The sequence below is a fragment of the Hippocampus guttulatus genome, chromosome 4 (assembly GCF_054856545.1).
Source record: "Hippocampus guttulatus isolate MCC_2025c chromosome 4, RoL_Hgut_1.0, whole genome shotgun sequence".
NCBI lineage: Eukaryota > Metazoa > Chordata > Actinopteri > Syngnathiformes > Syngnathidae > Hippocampus > Hippocampus guttulatus.
In genome coordinates, this window is record NC_141264.1 from 15251088 (window position 1) to 15274358 (window position 23271).

The following is a 23271-nucleotide window of genomic DNA, read 5'->3' on the forward strand; positions in this document are numbered from 1 at the left end:
ACCCGCCCAAGAAACATGAAAAAGCCTGGCAAGATGAATTTGAGGATAAAAACCACTTAAGAAAAACAAGTGGATCACAACAGAAACTAGTGTAGGAACACTAAACATTTTTATGTGCTCACTGCCTGCCGAACAACCACAAGTCACATTTCTCTGTCCATAAAAGTGCTGGTCATATTTCATCAAATCTATCAATTGGAGGCCAAATTGGGATTCTCCGGAATAAATGTGAGTTTTTATTAATTTTTTTTTTGGGGTGGGGGGTATAATGTCTGGGAATGTTGCATTCAAATAAAACAAGAACAAAGAGTTGTCTGCATTGGAAATATCTCCTCTTTGTTTGAAGTGTCACAGCGTGGTTCTGATTTGAGGGGGGAAAAAAAGAAGGAGAAAAAAAAAACCCTAACTGGAACCACATTTCACCCACAAAGTCAGTCACTGGCGCACGGGTGGAGCTCACAATCACACACAAAAATGCACTCCCACACACACATATACACACACTTGAGCAAACAAAACAGATCGCTCCCGGTCAGTGGATTCTCGAGACATTCCTGTCTGCCTTTGCGTGACCCTCTCTGCGCAGTCTCAAATCTAGTGCTTTACATTCAGGAGATGCTAATACTTTCTTGTGGTTCGAACAAAGAAATATAAATACTCTACTACTATATTAAGTAGATTTTGTTGCTGTTGTTGTTGATTTCTCGCAACAACAATGAGAGTGGGGCGTGCGGGGTCACTTTGATGCCCAACCATCATGTGTCTGTCTGAGTAAAACCATGCTTTGTTTAGTCTCGTGAGATGACCGAGGTTGTGTGTTGGTGACAAAGAGACTCCCCCATCTTGCTTCAATTAGCATTCAGGGCCGGTTTATATCAAATTGCAGCCAATGTAGGTTACCTTTTGGAGTGCACGCCATCCCTTTCTGTGCCTCATACCCGCCATCCAGATCGCTTCCCATCAGCATGTTGTTAAGACCGCACCTGACCATCATCACAAGTCTTTGCCCAACTAGGTCACACCTAGTCAAGTGTTTCACCATATTGTATTTTTTGGCAAACTTTGAGGTTCACGGAAGGTGTGACATATAAAAATGGCAGATGTTTGCCCTCCTAAGCTAGGTACACGCTTAAAGGCGAAGAGAACGCAAAAAACAAACAAAATAATCTTTGCACTAAGATGTTCTAGTGCCCCCCCCCTCCATTAGTCAAAACACAGTATTCTAATGACTAATGCGGTTGTAGAATACAAATTCATTAGATGAATCAGTCCATTTCTATCAATGTTCGGGCGCTACCATTTTCTGCTATAGCACCCTCTGCTGTCAAGTGAAATTAATCTGAAAGCGCCCTCAGGCTCACATTACGAAAGTCTCGGCTCACCTGTTTTCTGGTTTTGGTCACGTAATGTTCGGAACGCAAGCTGAACATACACACTTCAAAAATTACGACTGGTAAAATGATACGTATACCCCACTTTAGTGCAGTAGCACTCCTCCCGTTTTGAACATTTATTCATAAACTCCTGAAGGGAAAGTGTTTAGGGTCTGCTTCTCGTAGTTCTTCCGTGGTCTTTCCCCCAATGTGTCTTTGTCGAATTCAGCCCTTTCTGTCTCCTTTTGCACTTCCCTCCCTCGTTTCAGTCAAACAACCGGGGCCTTCGTGATGGCAAACAGAGGAAGTAACCAATGATGGCAGATATGTATATAACTGAGGGGAAAGGGAAACACCAGGAATGGGTGTTTGTGTTAAAGCAGGGGAAAGGACTCATCTGGAGATGTTTAAGTTGGACAACGCAGTATCCGGTGTCTGGGAGAAGCCAAAAATATCCAGAAACATAAAAATCCGGTTAGAGTGCATTTGGAAGTGGGGTGGAGAGTAAACACCGCCTTTTGCTTATCCTGTGACATTCTAGAACTCAGCAAAAATGAATGTCGACTTGCAGCCATTGTTTTGGATCAAATAGAACAGAGGTTTATCACTTACGGTGGGGTGGTTCACTTGCCGGACTTCCATGTGACAGTGACTGCGAATGGGTGTCTGTGTCCGAGGTTCCTATTTTCATGTCTAGTGCAAAGTGCAGTCTAACTATGAGCATGGGTTGAGGGTTTTTTCCCCGTTTTTTCATAGATGGGAGCAGTCAAAAAGCGCCATTGGTGTCGTTGTTGGAGTGATTCCTTGATTCCTGGCCAATCGAAGTGGCTTCGCTCATTCCCTTTAAATTCAGCGCAGGAGAGGCACACAGTCTTCGTGGCGGAAGCATGACAGACTCGCTGGAGTCCGTGCAGGAGATCTGCATGCTCTAAGTGCATTTATAAGGAACTGCAAGAAGATATCAAGTTAGTCACTGCGAAGTGAACACTTGTAGACCGCCATTCACAAACAAACACACACAAACTTACACACACACACACACACACACACACTAGAATTAGAATAATGGATTTAATAAAGTGATTTCTATAATGATTCAGAGGGTTGGATACAAGCAGATGCCATCTTGATGAATGAAATACGATGACATTCACCGCAAATATCAACGGGCCGCAGAATCCTTCTTTCTCCATCTGGATCAAATCCACCAAAATCACATTACACCACCTACGCCACAACTTGGACTTGGTCTTAAGTGTAGTCTACTTTCCAGAACACACAGAAAGGTGTAATGTAGTCGGCCAAATTCTCAAACATGGTAAAAGAGACCTGTCCTGGCAAAAAATGAAGCTGCGCCACTTTTTACGCGAAGCACATGTGCACCTGTCCAAGAAAATAGGGCCCATTATGTGGCTTGTAAGTGGAAGGAAGGAAGGATGGATGGATGGATGGATGGATGGATGGATGGATGGAGCAAACATTTTGTAATTTCGCCAGTGGAAGTTTTTTGGAAGGTGGCTACGGGGCTGCAGTAGCATTATCATAATCTGCGGTCTTTCTGGTCATTACAACGGTTGTCATTGTACAGTACAGAAGAAAAAAACAGAGCGGGCACCTGTGTTGTAACTGCTCCCATGTCATTGGATTCAATCGCATTGTTAATTCAGAGCTGCTTTGCAAATTGAAGGTAAACTGATAATATTGTGCTTGCTACTTTGTATGTGTTGATTTTTTCCCCAGCTATTTTTGCAAAGGTTGTTGATGTAGCAACTCAAAATGCCCTCATTCAAGCTTGTTTCTTTAATATTTAATCTACTTATTTTTCCATTCTCAGGCATGTTATAGGAGGATGCCCTTTTTTCAAGACCAGGATTTTTAAACAGTTACATAATCTTATTTGCATTATACAGTATTCACGTTCACATCTGTGGAAAATTTAGAGCCCTCAATTTAACAAAATATCATGTTTTTGGAAAGAAAAATTCACACAAGCACAGAGAGAAGAAATGTGAACACCAAACTCTTGAACTGTGAGGCAGACATCTATGTCACTGTGCTACTCAAAAGTTCATATTGTTGTACCAGTGGAGAATTGCTTCATTAAAAAAATAATAATAATAACGTACATTTCCAGAACTGCACCTGTTGAATACAGGATCCCTAGAATATAATTTAAAAAGCATGCACATTCTGCATGGCTATACTGTTATTTACGCAAGTTTAAAACTAAGACTGCAATATGTCATAGCTGAAGGTACACACAATACTGTCAGAAATGTCTTTTACTCTATGAATGTCATAGCTGAAGGTACACACAATACTGTCAGAAATGTCTTTTACTCTCTGAATAGTAGACAAAGGCAGAGGGACCTAAATATGCCTCTCAAAGGCCGTGTCTATTTTTGGTACCAAAAACTGGAGCTGATTGTGCTACGTTAACAACTTTGTAGTTTCAACAGCTGCTGCTCGGCCAGCGTCAGGTGAACACGAGCTTTCAATTTGGCTTCCCGGAACATGAGTGTGATGGTTGCGTGAGCGCCGAGGGCCAGAAAAATCATTGAGGCAAGGCGAGCCCGAGGAAGGAGATTTGTGTTGGTGGCATGCGGACAGGAAGCGGCGGGATGGAGAAAGGCGAAATCCAGGCAGTGCAAACCAATCCATTTGGAAGCAGCATTATTTTCCCTGGTCTGTGTATGGAAATGAAAACCTGTACTTTGATTAAGAGCACCGTAAACCCCGGCTGATTTGAAAACCCACTTACTCTCACAATTTTCTGTAGAACATACCTAAAACCAGAGGTAGGTAGTCAGCATTTCAGCCTACAAGAACTCTGTTTTGAACATGAGAAACATACAAGAGTCTGTCTCGGTCTGCATTTGCAAAATGTAATGCTCTGTGGACTAAACCCCGCAGGTCAGCCACAGCACTTGAATACTGTACAAGTTGTAGTTTGTCTGACCCAGTTTGACCCGTTGAAGTTCTGTGTTACTCAATGCAGGGCTGTAGTACTCGAGTTGTTATAAAATAACAATAATATATAAGGTTTGAAATTTTGGTACAGATTTTAGCAAGCATCAGGGAAGTTGACATGCTTGGTGTCCTTTCGCGGGCTACATAAAATTATGTCGCTGGCCAGATCTGGCCCCCGGGCATTGAGTTTGCTAAACTGGACGTAAATTTAATTAATGAACTGAACTGCCTCTGTGATTTTGTGACATATCTTTGAGTTGCAAACCTCGTATGTTGCCATTCACTTTTTACAGATTTTTATTATAATCATAATCCTTCAATACAAATGTAATAATCTTCAGAAATTACAATGCAGTAGACGTTTATTTAATTCTCTTGTATTGTGTTTTATGCAATAAATTGGTTTTCTTTATTAAAAATATGTAACTATGAAATGGTGGTGTTTTGTGGGGCTGCAAATGGATTAATGCAATTTCAGTTTATTCCAATATGAGGACCATTGATTAACGAGCTTGATCCCAGGACGAATTATTCTCCTAAATCAAGGTGCCACAGTGGTCAAATTCCTTGCAAGTGTGACTGTCAACGAGAGCAAACAGTGACCATGTGTGCTACTATATGAATGAATGAATTTATTCAAGAATTAACATGTTTTGACTGTAGACGCGAGGATGCCGCGCACGCGCCAAACCAATGAGAATCTTCGAGGAGGGTGACACGAGCGCCACACACTTCCTTCTCCCTCTTTGACATATTTCCTCCACTAATTCTTAGGTTTTGTACCGCCACAAACCAAACAATCCAATTAGAAGACACATTGGAACACAAATTTGCGAGTTCATTTTAACCGAGTTTTCCCCTTGTCCACCTCTCCTATTTGTCAGTTGGTACAGTCCGCTGCTCCGAGCTGGTTTGCGCCGTTTACGCCGGTGGCGGCTTGAGGAAGGGGAGGAGAGGGAGGAGGGGAAAGAGGAAGAGTGGAGGGAGCTCTCATCATCCTCGGGCTTCTGGAGGTGGAGATGGAGGAATGAGAGCCGCGGAAGCTAGCCTGCTAGTTAGCCGGGTTATTCCTTGCGCGAGCGGCGTCCGGGCGGGGGGAGGCAGAGGATCAGCTACGGAAGAGAGACAGTTGTCAGTTGAATCTGCTGGTCAGTGGTCACCCCCAACATGGATGCGGACGTGTCTCCTCTTCATCCTTCGGGACGGCTGCTGTTGGGCGCTTGTCTGCCTGTCGTGCGACTCGTTTCTTTCTGGGACTAATAATAATAATACTTTGACTGTTTTTCTTTCTTGTGAAAGCCCCCCCGCAGCAACTCGGAGTCGTTTTTCTTTTTCTTTTTTTGTGCGTGGGAGCCTCGCGCAGCGCATTGAAGGTAATGTTTGAATTGAGTATTTGCCAGCGCTGGCTGAGCATCACCTTCGGAGTCAAATTGACAAAAATGCTGATTAATCACCACCCAGGTTGAGATGTATTGAACCGCTGCCGCTTGTGTGTATGACTTGTGTTGACATGCTCACCTCTCCTCTTGATGTTAGATTCTGATCCTTCCATCCTAGCATGGCTCAAATATTCCACGTTGCTTTTTCTTCTTCTTCCACTTAGCTCTATTTTTGGACTTTATTGTTTTTGGGGGGGGGGGGGGGTGCAAAAAGAAGTCTCTGCAGTGTTTGTCCAATGCCACAAAACAAAAGCCAAAAAAGTGTTTGTCCCGGGCCTTAAAATAAAGACTCTCTAAAGTGGTAATTTGTCTCATTCGTACTATTCTTGGTCACTCTGTGTTTTGTGGGTCTGTTGAAAATCCATTTTTAGCATAGACTCCAGAGCTTGATATCGAGCAAGGTCCATCAAACAGTTTAGCACACGAGTAGAATAAATGGGTCTTACTCGTAGTATGTTTCCACTACTGTATGACATTTCTGCACGCCAGTAAGACAGCTTTGGCCTACTCGTAGGTCAATTCTATGTTACTGGTGAAGCAAAACGACTAGCCTGGTCCAGGAGGCTAGTCGTGTTACAAGTGCACAAGAATAGGTTACTACTAAAGTTTAATTGCATACTTGTAGGTCAAAAGTGGCACGAGTAGTGGAAAACCCCCCATTACTGTTGCTGTTATATTTCCAGTAAGTTGGAAAGCAAGGAGATGGAATACATGCTTAAACGGCAGAACTTCAACTGTTCGTTGTGTGAGATGTTTAATAACATGTGGCTGGCGACAATGCCATACTGTTGTCACAATCACATTCCCCGAGGTAGCCCAAACTAAAATGGCTTGTATACAGTGTAAACATGGAGCGATAAATCCAAGATGAAAGCAAAAGGTTTGGAAAATAAATGTGTTTGTGTGCACAGGTGCACCCCATCCAAGACCTCAAACCACAGGGGATCAGTCAGTGGCGAGTGGGCGGGGTCAGCTGAGGCTTGAAAGCGCAAGGCAGCCGCACATGTTGGAACAGTTTTCATGGTGCATGAGTGTATTTTCCCTTTATGGCTCACTCCGGTGCAAGCTGCTCTGAGAAAGTGCGTTTGTTACCCCCCACCACCGCACCATGCTGTGGACACACCCTCTCCACTCTGCTAAGTGCTCCCAGCGTGACCCTTGTGGTTGGAAGTTGTAAACCCGTTGTGCATGTGTACGTGGCTGCTAAGTTTTGGAACCTCACAACGTTTTTCTCCAATGTTTCGTAAGTGGGCTGCACCCATACCGGCAATCAAGCCTAATTTGTCTATCAAAATCATTAAAGGATTGTTTGTAAAATATATCTGAAATATGTGGGGTTGTGTTAAGAGTGATTTATCCTCCCTGATCTGAGTGATTATCCCCAGGTGTGTGTTAAGAGTGAGTTTTCCTCCCCGATATGCTCAAAGAAATCGGGACAGTGGATCATTCAGTGTTTATGATGACAGATCCTTATGTGTGTGGGTTCAACAAAAAGTTGGTCGAGAAGTGAGTGTCAGGTGTTGAACTTCACACCCAGGCTTTCAGGCGGCCATTTCCAATAAACTGGCCCATCAGTAGATTTACAGAGCCGTTGTGTGTTTATACAGCATAACTTGATGTGTAGCAGCCACAGCTGCTTTCGGCACAAAGGAGTGCGGACAGTGAGTCGCTGGAATTAAACTTTAAATTCTCATGCTTCTCATACTGTGAAACTATCAAATTAGTCAATGGACTTAAACCCCCATTTCATTATTTCTCGCATTGTTTCCTTACTCACAGCAACTAACCAGTAAAATGCCCCCTTCAATAGCTAGTGTGAAAGAAACTAAAGGTGTTGCCCGCCTCTATATTGGCTCTGATATTACCTGTGAAGGTAGAAAATTGCCAGGCCCATCTAACCCGCCCCACCATTCCGTGTTGGTGCCCTCCATGCAGAAGAGTGACAATGGGGGGAAAAAGGTTGAAAAAAAAGACCAGATTTTTTTTTCAAATGGTGTAAAAGCGCTTTATTTTGATCTCCACCGGGTTTCGAAAAGAGCCTAACACCATTGGGATAAGCTGCTCAGTCACACATGCAGTTGCTACATACGTCTGCGGAATAGAGCGCAGGTGCGAAAAGCAGCACGACTCTGTAGGAATTATATAACTGCATGACAACTACCTGACAATACCACTGAGTCGTCAATTTACGAGCCCAATGAACCCCAAGAAACCGAGAGAAAATAACAAAGTCTGACACACGACTTTCTCAAGTATCAGACACAAAAATATTCAACTACCGGTAATCCCCAAGCAGTCTGTACATCTCAACTCTAACTCGTGTGAATTTTGAAATGTGCAGACATGTTTAGACGGCTTTATTTCAGTTTTGTCTACCACATGGATTGTTGAGCTTGTACAGTGCTTGTGTGTGTATGCCTGTGTGTTTCCCACACTATTTTGCTGTTGCACCTGCTTGTGTGTTTATGGACTTGGCAGCTTGATTCAGCAAAGCATTGCATCAACGATTCAAACATCACAATCGACCACCCTCATTGTGGTCGCTGTAGTTAATGCTTTGATTGATGCTGCTTTTCCTGCTCAAAAGAGGGATTGCTGGAAAGGTCCGTCATCACATGGCTGAATTGAGCCATTGTGTCTTTACAACAGCGATCTAACCTTGTTATGACTGAGCAGAGTTTCACAGAGGGTGATTGGATCATTGGAGAGGATGCATTTTTCTTTGTAATTAAATGTCAACAAATATTGAGCAGTATATCTTCTGTCTCACAGATGACGGAGGGGAGGCGATGTCAGGTCCATCTCCTGGATGACAGGAAGCTGGAGCTCCTTGTGCAGGTGAGTTGCTTGTACCTCCAGCTATTTTATTCCTCTCTTCATAGCTCCGGGCAAGGGAGGCCTGATGCTGGTGTCCCAGAGGGGTCCACGGTTGTTGCTGACTGGGCAAAATATGTCAGCATGGTGACTTTGCACTTTTCTCACGCTCACCTGACCGCGCAGACGTTAAACAGACAGATGCCCATGGCAGTGTATCAGCAACGTGTCAATCTGTTCTTGAGTGATCATCTCAACGCTACAGAATAGCTCTGTATGTCTCGGGGTGGCCGACAACATCCTTCATGCTCCAAAGGGTCTCATCAAAAAGCTTTAAAATGTTTTACACACGACTGATATTTGTATTTATATCCACAATTTAAGGTCTTAGGACAACAAAATATTGTTTTTTACTATATATTGATAGTTGGAGACCCAACCAGCCCTATACATATTGTGTTTTACAACAGTAGTACCCAACAGTATTTATAAATCCATCTGTACCAATGGAAATACAAGCATCCGCAGTCACCATGGCCAAAATGCAGAGTAGGTTGTGAGCGTTTCAGTGAAGGGGAGCGAGCTGAAAGGGGTAGAGTCATCCTTGATAAAGCAAATAGAGGTCGTGAAATTAGATTGCAGTTAGCGTTGCAAAGTACACAATCCAGATTTGGATATTTATTTATTTTATTTATACGTTCCGCCTTCTGTGTGCAGTCTGACAGGCGGACACAGAGTTGGAGCGCCATCGCTGTATGAAACGATAGGAGCATTAAAACATGCAATCGTGCTGCATGACCGGATTATATTTTTACGAGCACACTGAAAAATTGGGAGCATTCGTGAGATTATTGGGTGCTCTGTCGAGCTCTGAGTTCGACCAGCGGTTGTTTGGACTTTGGGAACGATGAAGTCAATAAAACTGCTGCAACGGAGAGAATTGGTGGTGGTATGCTTGGTAAGCAGAGAGCAAAGATAGGGTTTCTTCTTGGCAATCTGTGTGATAAACCAGGACCAGTGAATTTGAAGAGAGGGCCAACTCACCAGAGAGTCCAGTTCACCTCAGTGGGTGTTAAAGGGACATCATACCCCCCACCACCCACCCCCAGATCTCAATTTTCCGTACTCACAAATCACCGACCACAGGTGTCCCTTTATCGGAGCTGCAGCGGCTGTTTTTGGGCAGCCCCTTACCTCATTTCGTGGGAACCATCCCAATGGGAGCTCATTTTCAGAGCGTACCACTGCCAGAAACAACTCTAGGCAACTTGTAGGTGTTTCTGACCAATCTTGACAACCTGGCAGGAGAAGTGCCACGCTGAATTGGTTGTGAGTTGACAAAACAATCTGGCCACAACTTCAACCAAGCCCTAAACTTCAACCACACCAAGACAGGAGTGGATGTGTTCTGCAGTTTTGACTGTTCACGTCAACGCACTTTTCCAATAACCTCATTTTGGACTTCGACTTATAGATCTTCATTGCCTTCCCCCATTGGCAGTCACCTCGGTCATGCCTTTGCCTTGGTAACAGTTGAATCTCAGAAACCGGAGCAATTTCATTTGAAGCCCCCTCCGTTTTTTGCTTACCTTTCTTTTAAAGCCCCCTGAGTTGGCTCATTACCTGACTTCAGCAGAATAAAAAGACAAAAAAATATAATTGTACTGATACAGTTCGGGAGCAAAGGGTGACTCAAGATATTGACGGAAAAAGTTTTAGCCAGAGAGAGCAAATTGTGATAAGAGCTCAGGAATAGACGAACGTGAGAAAGAGAGATGAAAAAATTCAGTGTTCAAGCCAAGGATAGGTCTGCTGACTCTCTGATTCGATTACACTGCCAGAAATGATCCCCTCATCTTCTATCCCTCGACATCTCTCTCTCTCTCTCTCTTTCTCTCTCTGTCTGTCTATCGCTCTCTCTCTCTCTCGGCTTTCCGCTTCATTCTCCACAGTTGAGCTTCTTTTCCGAGTCACAGCCTCCTCTTGCCCTCCACCAAATCCCCCTGCCTCTCCAAACACAACTGAACCGTTACCTTATCACCTGCATCCATGCGTCCGTGCGTGGTGTATCCATTTTTTTATGTCATCCTTTTATCTTAGCAACCACCTATTCAGCTGTCCCATTTTCCCCAATTTACCTCATCCTATCAATTATGCATCCCTGTAGCCACCTCTCCATCTGTCCCACCATCCACCAATCCATCCACTAATAACAACGTCCAACCGACCCTTAATCCATCCGTGCATCCAGTCATCAACCAGTCAAACAACCAACTAAGTATGGGCTTGTATATCGGATTCAGAGTTTTGCATATCATTCCTCTTCCTAGTTGCAGTACCCGGACAATTCCCAAAAGATATGACTTTTTCCAGAGGGAAAGTCATAGGGCTCACTGACTGTTCGCATCATCGGGAAGGGGAGAGGTCATGTCACTTTGCCTGCAGTCATGACGCACAAAAAAAAAAAGAAAAGGAAAACAAAAATCATACTGCTGTCGGAGCACTTTTTAAAACCACAGAACTGGTAACAGGTTCATGCCTGGCTACAACCAAACTATAATCCATCCATCCATTTTCCGAACCGCTTAATCCTCACTAGGGTCGCGGGGGGTGCTGGAGCCTATCCCAGCCGTCTTCGGGCAGTAGGCGGGGGACACCCTGAATCGGTTGCCAGCCAATCGCAGGGCACACAGAGACAAACAACCATCAACGCTCACATTCACACCTAGGGACAATTTTAGAGAGTTCAATCAGCCTGCCATGCATGTTTTTGGAATGTGGGAGGAAACCTGAGTACCCGGAGAAAACCCACGCAGGCCCGGGGAGAACATGCAAACACCACACAGGGAGGCCGGAGCTGGAATTGAACCCGGTACCTCCGCACTGTGAAGTCGACGTGCTAACCACTGGACTACCGGGCCGCCTCCAAACTATAATCTATTCTCTAATTGCCCACCTATTCATCCATCCGTCGTTCTCTTACCTCTTTAACTTTGTGGCATATTTTTCCGACAAAAGATTTCACTTATTACTGCCGTGGGATATGCTGGCGACCGGTCCAGGGTGCACCTCGTTTCTTGCCCAAAGTCAGCTGAGCCGTGATCCTAATGACAATATGCCCATTGAAAACAAAGGGGTGGATGGTTTTTATCTCATTCTTGTTCTGCTGACGATAGGTGCATTGAATTTCTGTATCATCTCCTTTTTCTCAATGATTCAGGAGATGGGACACGCCTGTGATGCATCACGCAAGATGCATTCGTAAACTGTGGGAATTCAGTAGGCTACGGAGCCATGATTCAGAGAAAAGAAAAATTATCATGTTGACCTTTTGAAAATGTTGTCTTGAGGGAATGGCCATAACCCGCCAGAAGTGGAATGTTTTTTCAAGCGTTGAGAAAGTAGTCCGTTGCTGTGCTGGACAATTTCACGTCTTCCTAATTATTTAACAGTGCTTTGGTCCTTTCTTTCCTGCAAAGCCTCAGCTGGCCTCCAAAATCTTGATCTCATTCAGGTCAGCGATTTGTAACATTGGCCAGGTGTTTAATCCCAAAGGGGCCGTTTGCTTTTTATCCCCCACAACCTCCCCCTCCCCTGCCCCCCTTTCTTTACCGCCTTCCCCTTAACCTTTGAGAGGGAGTCCTCTTGCGGTTTGTTTATGGAGAAACGCCTCGTTGGTTGGCAGCTATGTGCCAGGAGGCTAGCGCAACTATTGGCCAGGTAGTAACCCTAGAAGCTCACCACCTGATACACCACCCTTGTAAAATAGATGCCATTCATAAAATGGTGTCAGCTAATGGGCAGCAAATCGAGCACTGAGGCCAAGTTGTGTAACGGTGTCGGATTTGCTTCCTGCGTGTCTGCTTGATGCTTGTTTGCACGATTTCCCTTCAACCTTTAAACTGATTAAAGTGACATGTCAGTGAGAAATACATCGCACCCAAATAAGAGTGCATTAAATGTTGATGCACATCTCAATTCAAAGTCAGATCTGGCGCTTTGACCTTGTGCTCGACATCAATATTTATGTCTTGATGTATTTATTCCGACAAGAATTTTACATCGACCTCTTTGTTTCAGCCACTCTTGTGCTACCATAGCATTACAAAGCGCTGATGTTTCATTTGACACCAATGTTCTAGTAAGGCTTGACAACCTGCATTAAGCCATTTTTTAAAATTAAATTGTCTCAATGTAGTGCCAACATAGCAGTGAGTACTGCCTTTTGTGCATTTGTCACATCTCAACATCAGCACTCCTTTGTAATTCTCTGCTGTTAATCATTAAATGTGTTACCAGAGAGCTTTTTTGCATGAACCCACTCACCAACTTGTCAGTCTGATCTCCCAAAACACAGTTGCACGTCGTCCAGTATATGTTTGGTGTCTGCTGTCTCACAGATAAGATGAGATAAGATGACGTAGAGCGTGACAGGTAGAAAGATCCAAAACCAATTACACAGTTCAGCGTAGCCTGTTTTCATAACAACGTAGAAACAAGTGACTCAAGGCAAACCTCCCAAGATTGCTTTCTGCTGCTCTCATCTCCCTCACAACGGGCCTTTTTGGTTGTGTCCCTGTTCGTCGCTCGCTGCTGGTTCCACTGCGGTTTGCACACATGCACAATAATTGCTATTATCGGCTCGAATTGTTGATGGCTGTATGGGAATAAAAGACCGTGGCGTGCGTTTCATAAAAGCTGAAAACACTCATTACCGCTTAAGCTAGAAAGAGCGCAGTTCCAAACCAAACAGTTCCATGCATTGGTTATGCATGTTACTTAGCCTCGTCGGCCGCTAACAGTGGAGGGCAAGTTACTCACCGAATGTGAAAAAGTAACTGAGGTACTTTAAAAGCTGACACGCTTTTCATCCGTACTGTTTCGTTGAAAGCATTTGTCACAGCCTGACAAGTGTTTTATACAGCTGTGTTACACCGGACACTGTTGTGGCAATATCTCGCTGAATTGGATTATGATGAAAAAAAAAAACAAAGGTGTTCAAATACACCATATGATAAAACGGTGGTGCTTCAGTTTTGTGCAACGGTAAATTCTATTTATTTATATTCCTGTCCTAGGAGTGATTTTCATATATTGACTTGTCATCTTACTATGTTAGCCCAGGTTACTGATAGTGCGCTCTGATTTAAGCTATAAATCGGCGTTATGTGACGGAATTCTAAACTGAGCACCCCATAGATTTCCTTGATGGTACAGTGATAAAATATGGTTCATTGGCTATTTATTCGTTCTCATTCTACTTTTTGTGTCTCAAAACAAATAGATGAATATGTCGGACACATCCCAACTTCTATGTTTCTCTCTGTTGCGCTCATTCGGTTTCCTGAGCAATTTTTGTATGGCAAAAAGAAACGAGAAAGATCTACGTAGGCGGTCATTCTTATCTGTGATCTGTGATCAATAGGTCAGTGAAGATGTGTGCGTGTGTATATGCTGAGATGACATCATCACTGGCATCTCTTGAAATAGCTCCCAGTAGCGCCTGTCACTGTGGTTGTAAGTGTGCTGTGAGTAGATAACAGCAGACCTCGGGGGGAAGATTGTTAGGAAGATGCGCCCCTTTAGTGCTGTAGCTAAGAGTGAGAGTATGTTGTGAGTGGGCTATTTGCATGTGGAGCGCATGCCCGTAATCATGTGTGTGTGTGTGTGTGTGTGTGTGTGTGTGTGTGTGTGTGTGTGTGTGTGTGTGTGTGTGTGTGTGTGTGTGTGTGTGTGTGTATTACAGAGGCGAAGCACACTCCCGGTTAACCTCATTCAGGGCGGGGCGTCCTCTTACGCAAAATGTCACTGCCCAGCCGCATGAGGCGACGTTCCTCGTCCGCACCCTTTGATTTAAAACATCCTGGATGCCGTTAGTGAGCTGGTGACTGAAAATGGGGGACTGTCATCACTTTGCCTCTACAATGCATCAGTCACAACTGAACGTCAGTCACGCATTAGCGTGAGCCACTAGGACCGTCGATTGGAAGCTGGTCGTGGCTGCAGCCCTCGATCGCCGATGCAGTACAGTGCTCTGGCCCAGAGGCATGACTCTGCAGCAGAGGTGTGGGTCAGAGGCTGAGAGGAGAGCGAGAGAGCAGAGAAGGAAAGGCACGGTCACCGCACTGTCAGCAGCATCCCTGAGCGCCATCCATTTCTTCTCTCTTCCTGTCATTAACCTCCTCTTCTCTCACTCATTTTTGCACTTTACCCTCCGTTCTGTCAAAAAATGCTTTGTCACTGCAGTAAGTAAATATCCGGTGCACTCTGAAACACAGCTGTTTCTTTTGCAGAACTTCATGAGAAGCAGCACGAATGATAATAAAGAGATGTTATTTGCTATTACCCCATGTACCAATATGTGATTGTCATGCCCGCCTAGTGGTGCCTAGGACATAACACAAAAAAGGATCCCTGTTTCCCTCAAGGTCCAAGCAGCCACGAGACATATAACTCATCCACTGCAGTTTTATGTTCATCAACTGTAATCCATCTCATTACTCCCATTGATATATATTCGTCAAATATATTTTTCAGTGGGTTTTGAGCATTTAACAGAGTAAAGTGTCAAAAGTAAAAAGACGAGGCCTGTAACTAATGATTATTTTGAAAATCGATTCATCGGTTGATTCTTTTGTCGATTAATCAATGACTCAAAAATAAAACATGTTTTAATTGTCATCTTTTTATTCAAAAACAAGACATTTTTTCAAATTGACATGTTAAAAAACATTTTGAACGTGTTCATGTTCAAATGTTTGGATAATGTCCAGAGATAGTTTGGCGACCTTGAACGAACCATGATGCGAACTCAACCGTCGCTACCTTCGCCAACACTCGCAAATTTTCAACGCTTGGTGGGATATGGGCTAAAATGTGGGCCTAAAATCACAACTGAGTCTTTTGAGGGGTGGGGGGGTTAATAAAGACTTAATTTCGAAGCTCAAATTTGTTAAATATTTGCCAGTGTTTGGCCACTTAAAGTGTCACTTTGAGAAACAACGGTGTATGTTGCAGTTCTCTAACATCTTTTACTGATGATATCGAATGTGTCTTTCTGCAGCCCAAGTTAATGGCTAAGGACCTCCTGGACCTGGTAGCCTCTCACTTCAACCTCAAGGAGAAGGAATACTTCGGAATTGCATACACAGACGAAACGTGAGTCCTGAAGTGTTGGCTAATCTCTCATTTCATGTACATTTTAAATGACACATATCTAATAAGGCTGGTGTTACATTGAATACAAAACACATGAAACAACCTCTGTGTACGGAAACCCAAATTGCATGTTAACTTCAGAGACATAAGCACCAGAATCACACACATCCGTCTTCCATCCATTTTTTGAACCGCTTATCCTCACTAAGGGCCACGGGGGTGCTGGAGTTTATCCCAGCTGTTATCGGGCGAGAATTTTGGTGCACCCTGAACTGGTTGCCAGCGAATCATCAGGGCACAAAAAGACAAACAACCTTCCACACTCACATTCACACCTCTGAACAATGTAGATCAGTTCAATCAACCTACCGTGCATGTTTTGGGAATGTGGGAGGAAACCGGAGAAGCATTTGCATTTCGTTGTCATGACTGATTTCTTCTGCTCATTGGTTTAAATGAGGATAACCTCCATTGACACTACTAGTTGGCGTCTGCAATTATTTTGTAGAATACTGCAAAATAATGGTGAATGGTGTCCCTTGACCCAGGGAGTATAAGTTCAGCCTTCAAGCGGAGGCCACAGTTTGAGGAAACATGTCACTGAATTCAGTGTGCTCGCTGACCGACTGTACAATGACAAGTTGCACCTCGTGACCTGCAAAGTCATGTAAAGGGTCAAATGATTTTCATAAAGGGAAATAATGTGACCTCTCTTGTGCGAGTGTGCCTCCTTTGTTTATGTCATTCAGGGGGAGGGGCAAAACAGGCAAAACAATCAGACTCATCAGCGGGCGTAATTATTTCCCTCCAGCACATCTCAATAAGGGGGTTAATGATGTTGTTTTTTTGGCTCTCCTCAGGGGCCATTTTAGTTGGCTACAGCTGGACCGCAGAGTGTTAGAACATGAATTCCCCAAGAAATCAGGGCCCATTGTCCTCTACTTCTGTGTCAGGTGAGTTCTTCATCCACTTCATCAGCACCCTGCAATGTCCTCCACTTCAGAAGTGTGTGTGTGTGTGTGTGTGTGTCTCTGAGGAAAGTGGGCCGTTATGTTTGTGTGTTTTGCCGACGCTCAGTGCGTTAGGGGGTGCACATCAAGGCGGCCGGCTACTACGGATGCAATAAAATTGCTCTGACCCCAGTAGTTAACTCCCAGCGTAGGAGCCCCTCAGCCGATCACGAATCTCATTGACTTCAAGAATATGCACTGTGTTTCTAAATAAGGAAGCTTTACCATTCCCCACCCCACACCAAAGACTACTTGGCATTTTTATATCCAGGAGTGCACGTTTGTTGAAACGATTTTCATCTCTGCAGCTTTTCAACAGTGAAATATTGGTCGTTCATCAACTCAAAATGCTACTTGTATAAAAACTGTGAACTGCTGACCCAAAACACACACACATAAGCATGCAACATCAGATAGCCCTGAGTGAAAAGCATAGGCTTTGTTTTTGGCCCACTGGAGTTCTTTGTTCCCTACACATACATCCGGATAATGTCACTGCACCCCCCCCCCCCCCCACTCAGCTCCCCTCCGGGGAGTTCCCCATTGGCGAGCAACACGCGTAGCAACGCGGTACACTGGGCCAAACACTGCTGCGGCGAAGTCGATCCCAGGTTGACATTTACAAGACGACCAAAAATAATGACACAATGTGACGATTGTTCGGCAAAAGCCTCGTCTCGTCTCACGGGGGAATTGGAGGAAAACCATGCATTTGTTTTAAAAACGTCCCTGCATTATGTGCCAATAATTTGTAAATAAAGCAGGAAATACTTGATACATCTACATACGTTTTATTTTTTTTTATTTTGGTTGATAGCAATAATTGTGTTGATTTACATGTTTTCTACATGCTTTCCTCAGATTTTCCAACTTGGGTCCTTCTGTAATTTTTTTAAGGAGCACCAAACATGTATTAGGTATTCTTGGTTCATGATGGAGTTGCATTCCTGGAGCGGTGATGTAACCCAAGATTGTATATGAAGTCGTCACGCAGGAGTATGATCTTAATTAAACAGCAAATATATGAATGAAACACACTTCTAGACCTTGAATATAAAACAATTTAATGAAAAAACAACACTCTCATGATGCATGATGACGTTTACTGACTAGTGTTGGCCCGATCTGATCGTGTGATTAGAAATCAGGGCCGATCACGTGACTTAGAGGTGATATGTAATATTTTATTAATCATTAGAGTTCATAAAATGACTTTTTTTTTCCTGAGGTACAAAGAGATTGCTGAATCGTAAAGAAATAGCTTAATTTTGTACTAGTACTATGTAACATTTTGGGGCTGTATGGCGGCGTGAAATAGTCCAGAGGCAGAAAACCACTGCAACTATTTTTATAACCATATTAAAAAAGTAACTTGTTGGGATGCCTTATTTCAAATGAAAAGAGTTGAGACCGTTTAAATGCGCTCTTTTTCTTCTAAATGCATTGGCTTAGTTCCAAATTGAGACTAAACGTTCGTACGTACAATACAATAAACGTACCAGCAGATACTCAAAATCAAGTGACGCTGGGTCGAGTGCATCTCTAAATCTTAGTCTGCTGTGCACACTAGTTCATCGCCTGTCTTCATGCCCTCGACACCTCACATCAGGGCCATCGTAAAAACGAGGTCCCCCTGTATGTGGCTATTTACAATTACTCGCAAGTTACAAAGTGAGTGTCCGTAACTCAAGACGTTTATCATTATATAGCCCTTATATATGAAGGTGATATAGGATGTGGAAGAGGCGGTGTAACTGTTGAACTAAGACCCCCCTTAAAGGTTCTCACTCGCACATTCTCTGCCATTGTTCAGTCCAATCACCAGCCTCAATACATTAAATACACACACACACACACACACACGCACACACACACACACACACATACAAGGATAGGCATTTTACAAGATAGAACAACAATAAACTCAAATGTCAACGCTGAATTCATTTCCAGCCCAAGCATCTTGTTTTCACCGGCATAAAATAGAAGAATGTTTTTTTGCATTTGGTGTTAGGCCTAATAAATGTCAGGCTGCCCCGTGTGCAGCTCTCATCAAAGGTGTGGCTTTAATTAAACGTTCATACGGGGTTATTGATCGGGCCGGTTTTGCATTTTCTCGACGCTCAATTTCTAAAGCAGTATGGGCTTTCCTTCATTGATCCTCTTACGATCACTGCCGATAGCCTAAATCTGTGTTTTCCCAACTTTTATCGAGCCAAGGCATCCGTTTTACCTGAGAAAAATCTCACAGTATGACTCCAAACAAAAATGTGCCCGAAAATGCATACTGAAATAATCTTGATACTGTCTCAATTTACTCACAAATACTGTACTTACTCAGAGGAACTGTGAAGATGCGTATGACATGGTAGTGGTGATAATGAGAAGTATATTAAGTCAAGTAAGACACCAAACACATACAAAATGCACGGCCCACCGCTGTGTAAAATATATGCAGCTTGGATGCATGGCCAAGAGGTGGGAGGAATGCATTTAGTGTAAAGCATCTTTTAACATGGGCGCTGAGAATGAATAGCTTCCTTCCCAGCATACTGCCTTCCATCAAGCTCGACATGCATGCATGCTTTCATGAGCTAAATATAGAAGGCGTTATTATGTTACTTCTCTGGTTCACAAGTGCCCTGCCAGAAGTGGGTTACTGTGCTTCGCTCTCCAGCGTGTGTTTGTGCGTATGTGTGTGTGTGTGTGTGTGTGGGGGGGGGGGGGGGGGGGGGTACTGTTCGCGCGTATGTGTTTGCAAGGCAATATGATGAGACAGCAGATGTGAACGTGCGCCTCCAGCTAACGATAAACGGGCCTTTAGTGCCTCCTTGTGGCCACCAGCAGCAACGTCTGCTGTTCCACGAGCTCCGGTGGCTGAAAACAATAAATCGGCCTTTCAGTCATGCTTAGAATGTCATGTCGGTGAGCTGAATTAGTTATCCGAGAGGGGCAAAGTATTAGAAACAGTTCACTGGATGATGCAGTGCTGCTCCACTCCATAATAGGAACCATAATGTAAAATGAGCAGCTGTCCAGCAGCACATTTTATGCTTTTGGGAATACAAATGTTATCCGACTGCAGAGGTGTGCCGAAACAAAGATGCCAAAGAGTGTAAATGCACATTAGTACAATCATTTGTGTGCTGTTTTATATGCATTTTCTACGTAGGAAATGACACATGGTCTTTTGTTTGTTTGGTGTATTTTTTTTCATCTTCAGGTTCTACATAGAGAGTATATCATACTTGAAAGACAACGCCACAATTGAGCTTTTTTTCCTCAATGCCAAGTCCATCATCTACAAGGTAAATCAGCTTTCTGTTGCTATCATTTACACTAATGATTACTGTATGATATTTATTTGGTGGTTCTCCTCTAGAGTACTACTAAAGAAGATTGTGTTATGATTGGAGTGGATTACATTGACGTTGCTTCCCCCTCTGCTCAGTGTTGTCAGTGGCACAGATAAGCCACTCAACCATTTATTTAATAATACAAGCAAGACATTTTGCAGAAATTGCAGGGACGACCCCAAGAAAAAAAAAAACGTGACCACTTTAACACTTTAAAAATCACTCCGCTCGACCTTTGATGTTGCTATGCCAGTCAAGCCTCTAAGTGTATTGTCCAGAAGAGGGCAACCATCACCCAAAGTGATGGCACCCTTCCATAAATCAACATGTTGGAGAATCATGAATGGATCATCGGAGCAGCTGTTTTTGTTCTCACCGTCATTGGTATCTACTTTTCATACTAATAAAAAGCAGGCACATGATTTCTCACTCACAGAAAGAACCCGTCGTGTTTGGTGTGCGTTACAAAATGACACATTTGTGTTTGAACGTTGTGGGTGGTACGCTCTCAGTCTGTCTCGCGTTTCATCGCAGCCGTCTGATCTCACCAAGCCAATTAAGAGGTGGATTGGAAAGAGAGCATTCCTGGCATACTTGACCCAGTACTCACATCCACAACCACCCACCCCAATCTAAACAGAGACGACCGAAAAAGTTCGCCTTGGTTTCCAAATCTTGAATTACATGTACCATGCCTCCAAAGGTGTACATAAACCTTTGCAAAGCAAATGTGCAGTCAAAAATGTTAGAAGAATCTACACATTTAGGAGCCACCCAAATCTCCTCCCCCTTAATCTTTCAGACCCATCCACATGAAGAGGTCATGAAATTAGAGATGGCAGCAGTTTGAAGGCAGATGAAAAGAATTACCAGGCAGTCTTTGGGCAAGACATGAACATCAGAGACATTTCAGAGAGTCCACACCCCATTTTGGCAAAGTGTCTCAATTTTATCACGTCCTTCATATGTCACTTTTCTCTCTCGTAGGAGCTCATTGAAGTGGACAGCGATGTCGTCTTTGAGCTGGCTTCCTATATTCTCCAAGTAAGATGAAGTGCAAGCCCGCCTCCCCGTCCCCATTTTCCTCAAATGGGGCACTTGATCTGATTCAAGGAAACGGTCCCCTTTCCGCAATGTGGCCGCAAGCGTTTGATGCTAATTGACGAGGATCAAACTGGCATTATGTAATGCGCTTGTCGGTCTGTCAGCGATGGTGTAATGATGCTTCCAAGTTGAAATCCTAAAAAGCCCTCCACTGTCTTTGTTGGCGACCATCAACATTCCTGGCTGCCCTCAGCCACTTCTAATGTAACCCAGCAGCTGGGTGACGCTTTTGGTTCACATCGTCGGTCCTTTGAGAAGTATGTTTGCGCGCGTGTGTGTGTGTGTGTTTATGTTTCCGTAGTTGAGATCCTTTCTAACTCAAAAAAGTCGATCAGATACAATTTGTGTCACAACAGCGTGTGTACAGTCGCCAACAAGGAAAGTAACATATCAATATGAGCTAATTTAATACAGCCTACCATCGCTATTTAGAATATATTGTGATGCCCACACAAGTCATCAAAAATAGATTCAACCAATGGTGCACTTTCAATCCTTTTATTGAACAAGCAGAAAGAAATGCATTACATTAATAATTAAAATAATTAACTCTTTCATTCATAATTAACACAACATGCAGACTGACTAATGGCTCAGCCAGTTATCAGCCGGCCACCTCTACACTCTCATTCGCTGATGTCCACGTCACTCACCTGGCCATACACACTCAAAGTCACAAGTAGAAGGTGAGGATGATGACCCCACATGAAAATAAATCATATTTGCATCTATTATGCCACATTTGGAACTCAAATTTGGTCTTGCAACACAATGCAAAAAAAACGACCAGCGACGGCGCTTGAGGTAAGCTTCCGCTGTATCTCCTCTCAAAGCCTTGAAAGAAGGTAGTGTCATGTCCCACCGTGATTGCAACAACTAACAATGCAATGTCTTATGTTACACGCAAAATACTCCCACACTCACTCACAATCCCTCTTGTCATTTTGCAGGAGGCTAAAAGTGATTTTACCAGGTAAGACCTTTCACCGTTCTTGTTTCTGCTTTCTCACTGATTCACTGTGATTCACTTTTATTTCATTAAACGGACTCCACACAAATCACCATAAGCACTGTTGGAGTCATTATTACATCAGCGTGGCCATTAGCATGTTAACAAGGCTCGCTTGCATCTATGGCTAAGTCACACATTTCCAGTGTGGCTGTGTTTACACTACAGAATCAAATCACAGACACCCAAATAAATCCATACGCGCCAGTACCAAGCAGTGACAAATAAACTATCCATCCATCCATTTTCTAATTCGCTTTATCCTCACGAGGATCGCAGGCGCGCCGGAGCCTATCCCAGCAGTCTTTGGACACTAGGCGGGGCACACCCTGAACTGGTATCCAGCCAATCGCAGAGCACACATAGAGAAACAACTATTTGCGCTCACAATCACACCTGGGGACAATTTAAAGTGTTCCATTAACCTGCCATATATGTTTTTGGAATGTGGGAGGAAACCGGAATATCCGAAGTAAACCTACGCAGGCAAACCCCATACAGGAAGGCCAGAGCCAAAATGGCACTTCTGCACTGTGATGCAGACATGTAGTATGTATAAATCATACAAATAAGAAACCACATCATTAAGTTGCAGACTCCCCCCATTGATTTAAATGAGGGCAACCTTTTTAGCATTCCTCCACTGGCTACCAACAGCAATTACTTACGGTAGCTTGATTAATGGTCAACAAGCCTTAAATGTAAGTACCGGTATGTTTCGATGATATTGAATTGTCAATGCTTTTGTTGTAGTTGAGATTTACAAGATGTCTTTTTTAATGTGTTCATTTGTGTGGTTTGGGCAGACGCGGGCGTATGTACAGCATATTAGCAAAGTTGACTCAGATGTGAAGATATCAGATTCTATGGAGTTTTTTTTCCTATTCTTACTGCCATGATGCATATTCCAATTGTCACACTAGAGAGAAAAAAAAATCCAATTGTCTATTTAACCATGCAGTGCAAATGTACCCTACTTGTACTGAAAAGAGAGAACATTTTACATACTCATATACAGGACGGTACTGTATGTATGAA

At 43.5% G+C, this 23271-nt stretch overlaps 1 protein-coding gene across 7 annotated transcripts in view; it reads left to right on the forward strand.

Annotated features, from left to right (window-relative positions):
• The window catches only part of frmd4a (FERM domain containing 4A), a 140504-nt gene that overhangs the window by 91071 nt on the left and 26162 nt on the right, over positions 1 to 23271 (forward strand). For 6 of the 7 annotated variants that reach the window (XM_086108597.1, XM_086108598.1, XM_086108593.1 and 3 more), the window contains exons 2-7: positions 8555 to 8620; positions 15660 to 15754; positions 16615 to 16707; positions 19988 to 20072; positions 21108 to 21164; positions 22175 to 22197. In XM_086108597.1, the coding sequence (XP_085964723.1) occupies positions 8555 to 8620; positions 15660 to 15754; positions 16615 to 16707; positions 19988 to 20072; positions 21108 to 21164; positions 22175 to 22197 (419 nt within the window). Of the gene's footprint in view, positions 1 to 5318; positions 5717 to 8554; positions 8621 to 15659; positions 15755 to 16614; positions 16708 to 19987; positions 20073 to 21107; positions 21165 to 22174; positions 22198 to 23271 lie in introns of those variants that run through there. The other variant, XM_086108600.1, reaches the window with a different exon arrangement.